Here is a 3719-nt window from a genome sequence, read left to right as displayed (position 1 = left end):
ATTTGTGTTTCTCAAATTTTAAAATAATAATCGTACAGTAACTCCGATAAGTATCCGCAGATAAAATTCAATTGAAACATTGTTTTTGTATAATAAAATAAATTGTTAGAATTTTGATATTTATTGAACAGTCAAAATCGATTTTTTTTGTCCATTTAGACATACAAAGTTCAGAACCAAGCGTTTTTTTAATCATTTGCCTGCAAAAAATAATAATTAATACAAATAAAAAATAAAAAAATGTGATCGTATTTTGAGAACGAAATTTTGTCTTGTTTTTGAGTTATGCGATTTTTTTTGTCAAAATTGCAAATAATGTAATTAAAAAAAAATAATATAAAGTTGTAAACCTTAGATCATAACCATCATGAGAAAAATAGTTTTATAGTGGGCTGCCATTTCAAAAAATTACAAAATTTGTAAAACTCAAAAACAAATGAAAATTTCGAAAAATTATATTCTTGACTATTTCATTCATTTACATTTCGGCCAATAGCATCTCGTCATTCAACAATGAGTAAAAAATTTCAATCGATAAAATTGATGAAAGCAAAATTTTATCGCCTTCACCTCATATTTAGAGCCAATGAGTGAAGGATATTTACGAACAAAATCGAAACCAAGCCAGTTTTCAAGTGATAAAATTTTACATCCATGGTAATAGTCTAAATAACTTCTGTCGTTTTAAATATTTTGACAGTTATTTCATTTAATTTGATTATTCATGAAATAGTCCTCCGAATACCATTCGAGGTTTTTCTAACAATATCACTCGATAAATTGCTATGCAACAAACTCTCGTACAATCTGAAAATTTTGCCGACAAAATTTTAMCACTTATGATATTACTACAGATAAAAYATCACATTTTTATAGTACTTTATCATTCGTCAATTAGTTTTTCCAAAAAATAAATGATTAAAGCAAAAAACGTTTGGTTCCATACTTTTTATTCACCTGGTATCTTTCTATCTCCTCAAAACTGTAATATCACCTCTTAAAATTTCTACACAACTATTAATTAAACACATTTTGTATAATAATGTTTTTCCCTTTACCGTATTATGAATGGACATACATCTACCCCTTTTTATTTAAAATTAAAAAAAGGGTAATAAATAATATTTTGGCTTTTAAAATTAAGACATTACCAAACGTCACAACAATTCCTAAATCGATTAAAGTAAAAACTTTTATTCAAAAACGCAAAAAATGGGCAAATTACTCCTACAAAATATAGTATAAAAACCCGTTTCGTAAGACCTCGAAACACCTTTTCTTTAAAATAACTCGTGACTACACCACTCGTTTTATAACTTGAATTCGTGCTTCAAGACGGGTCTTATGAAACTTGTTTTTTAATATACATACTATTATTTTAAATAAACCTGGTGCCACTTCTATCGCCAGTGTTTTGGTTCTAAGTTTAACCTCTAATCCTGTGTAATAATTTAAAAATATGTACTTTTCTTAAATTGTCACGGTTTCTTTAGATAATACATATACAGATACAACTCTAAAGAATCTAAAATAATCTTAATTTAAGTACTTGAGATAATAATACTGAAACGGTTCCAAAATAATCATAATTGCATCGCTTGCATACAGTGTTTCATCTAACACTTCCCAGGGCCATATGTCTTATTAATAAAAGAATAAAATTTTGATTTCACCTAATCCAACTAAATCTCTTTAAAGTAGGTATAAATACAGTGGTTTCTTTTGTTTATCGCTATAAGAAATATAATGTAGTAGAACCCCACAATAACGAGATATCAAGGGACCAAAAGATTAACTCGTAGTAGAAAATTTTCAATCAGTAGCTTTTATTTTAATAAATTTTAGTTTTGATAATTAAAAAAGAAATTATTTCAATCTTAGCTGATAAACCAACAGTCATGAACATTAAAACAAACTGATAAAACTGAGAAAAATTACCAACATAAAAAAGTTAATAATTCAAGTATCCAATCTTAATTTTTCGGAACTTCTATTACATTTTACCTTAGAAATGAATTTTAGCAGATTAAAAAAAATGAAGACCACTAGCATCATATACATACTGTAAAAATTTCGACTTGGGAAGTTTCAGTTATTATGTAAATAATAAACAATAAAAATTAATAAAAAGGTTCAAAGTTTAATGGAAAAAAGAATATTTTATAATATAATATCATTTTCTTGATCTCTTTATTTTTATTTTGACACAATAAAATTTGTTATCAGTTAGTTTCAATGATTAAATATACTCAAAAATTAGAGAAATTTTAATCATCGGGTTATTTGGAATTGAATTTATATTAGACGCATTAACCATTAACACCAAAAAGAAACATTAATCACTTTATTTTTATTCGTAATAAGAGCTGATAAATATTATCATATGTTGGAAAAACGTGCCACAATTAGTCTTTGTTCTGGTGATGACGTACTTGTTCGATTTTTATACATTTCACAATTAAAGCACATACCAGAAACCAAATTTAGGGCCACCTTATCTTCAATTTATTTCACTAGAAATATCACTTATCAAAAACACTGTGGAATTTGATGAAATTAAGCGCAATCCAAATCTGAGTACTTCATTTATTTTTTTTCTTGCTCTATTTTGGTCTTTTTCCTTAATTACTGCATGCAAGATAAGCCATTAAATAACGTTCCATATTTACATAACTAAAGGTTATCACGTTGTAATTCCTCATAATTGTTGAGGAAGTGATAAAAACCCCATTCAAGACTGGGTTAGTGAGACTCACCAGCAAACACCGATGCAATTGTGGCTATAACAAACGACAAGACGACCGAGGGCCCCGCTGTCTTCAACGCCACCTGTCCAGCCAGCACGTACACCCCCACACCAAGAGTACTTCCAACCCCTAGAGCTGTCAAATCCCATGTATTCAACACTCTACTCAACTCCGATCGTTCCGTTGACACGGGATCGAGGATTTTCTTCCTCGTCAACACCTTCCACACTGTCTCCAATGTCCCCATTCTTCCAACTGAGTCAAATATTGTCAAATCGACGACGATTTTGCCTTATCTCGGCTAGTATAACCACATCGTGATTACAGTCTACGAAAAGTAACAATGAGATCGGTGTGATAAGAACACTGTTTTATGATGTACTGTGSAAAAAGTTTCCTTGTATTTTTGTAAATTTAACATTGAAGCGAGTTATAACCTCAAACTCACCTGTTGATTGTGTTGTTAGACTGAATGCGTTAGAAATTGGTCAACATTGATAAAATATGAGAAATTTTTGTGGCGTATTTTTTCATGTAATTAAAATGAGATCATTGATAACAAATTGATAACAATAAATATCAAACCAATGACACCTGTCAAAAAAATTTATGGTTAATGGTCAAAAAAAAAAAGACAAGTCAAGTAGTGAGAGCGGTAAATTTAAATATTTATTATGTGTGATCAAAAACAAATAAAATTGAATTATGTAGTTACATAACTTTCATTGAGCGTTAGTCGAACTATAAATAAATTTTCTATTTGCATGTTAGCTTACAGTAATAATAAAAATTAATAAAATTGTTTTTTAATCATAAAAAAGTTTAAACCACAATAGGGCCTATTCTGTAAACATACAAACAATTTTAAAGGGTATTTAAAATTTTAAATCACATTTAATATTTCGATGCTATTCTGTATGTATCTTTCCTGTTAAAATTTTAAATACCCCCTTTATTTTTCACCTTTAAATG

At 28.4% G+C, this 3719-nt stretch overlaps 1 protein-coding gene across 2 annotated transcripts; it reads right to left on the bottom strand.

Moving 5' to 3' along the window:
- Nucleotides 1-2478: 2478 nt before the first annotated feature.
- On the bottom strand, nt 2479-3353 carry LOC123015350 (high affinity cationic amino acid transporter 1-like). Of its 2 annotated transcripts, none has more exons than XM_044415083.1 (2): nt 3130-3204; nt 2479-3075 (listed from the first exon to the last, which is right to left on the bottom strand). In XM_044415083.1, the coding sequence occupies exon 2, from the start codon at nt 2992-2994 to the stop codon at nt 2743-2745; it is 252 nt and encodes an 83-aa protein (XP_044271018.1). In that variant the 5' UTR covers nt 2995-3075; nt 3130-3204; the 3' UTR covers nt 2479-2742. The 2 variants fall into 2 exon arrangements, with proteins under 2 accessions (XP_044271018.1, XP_044271008.1); XM_044415073.1 differs by having other exon boundaries at nt 2484-3075; nt 3196-3353.
- Nucleotides 3354-3719: the final 366 nt, after the last annotated feature.

This window comes from Tribolium madens, unplaced genomic scaffold (assembly GCF_015345945.1).
Source record: "Tribolium madens isolate multiple individuals breed KSU strain unplaced genomic scaffold, Tmad_KSU_1.1 Scaffold_19;HRSCAF=116;Tcas5.2_LG9, whole genome shotgun sequence".
Lineage (NCBI taxonomy): Eukaryota > Metazoa > Arthropoda > Insecta > Coleoptera > Tenebrionidae > Tribolium > Tribolium madens.
This window is presented reverse-complemented; position numbering and strand designations above follow the sequence as displayed.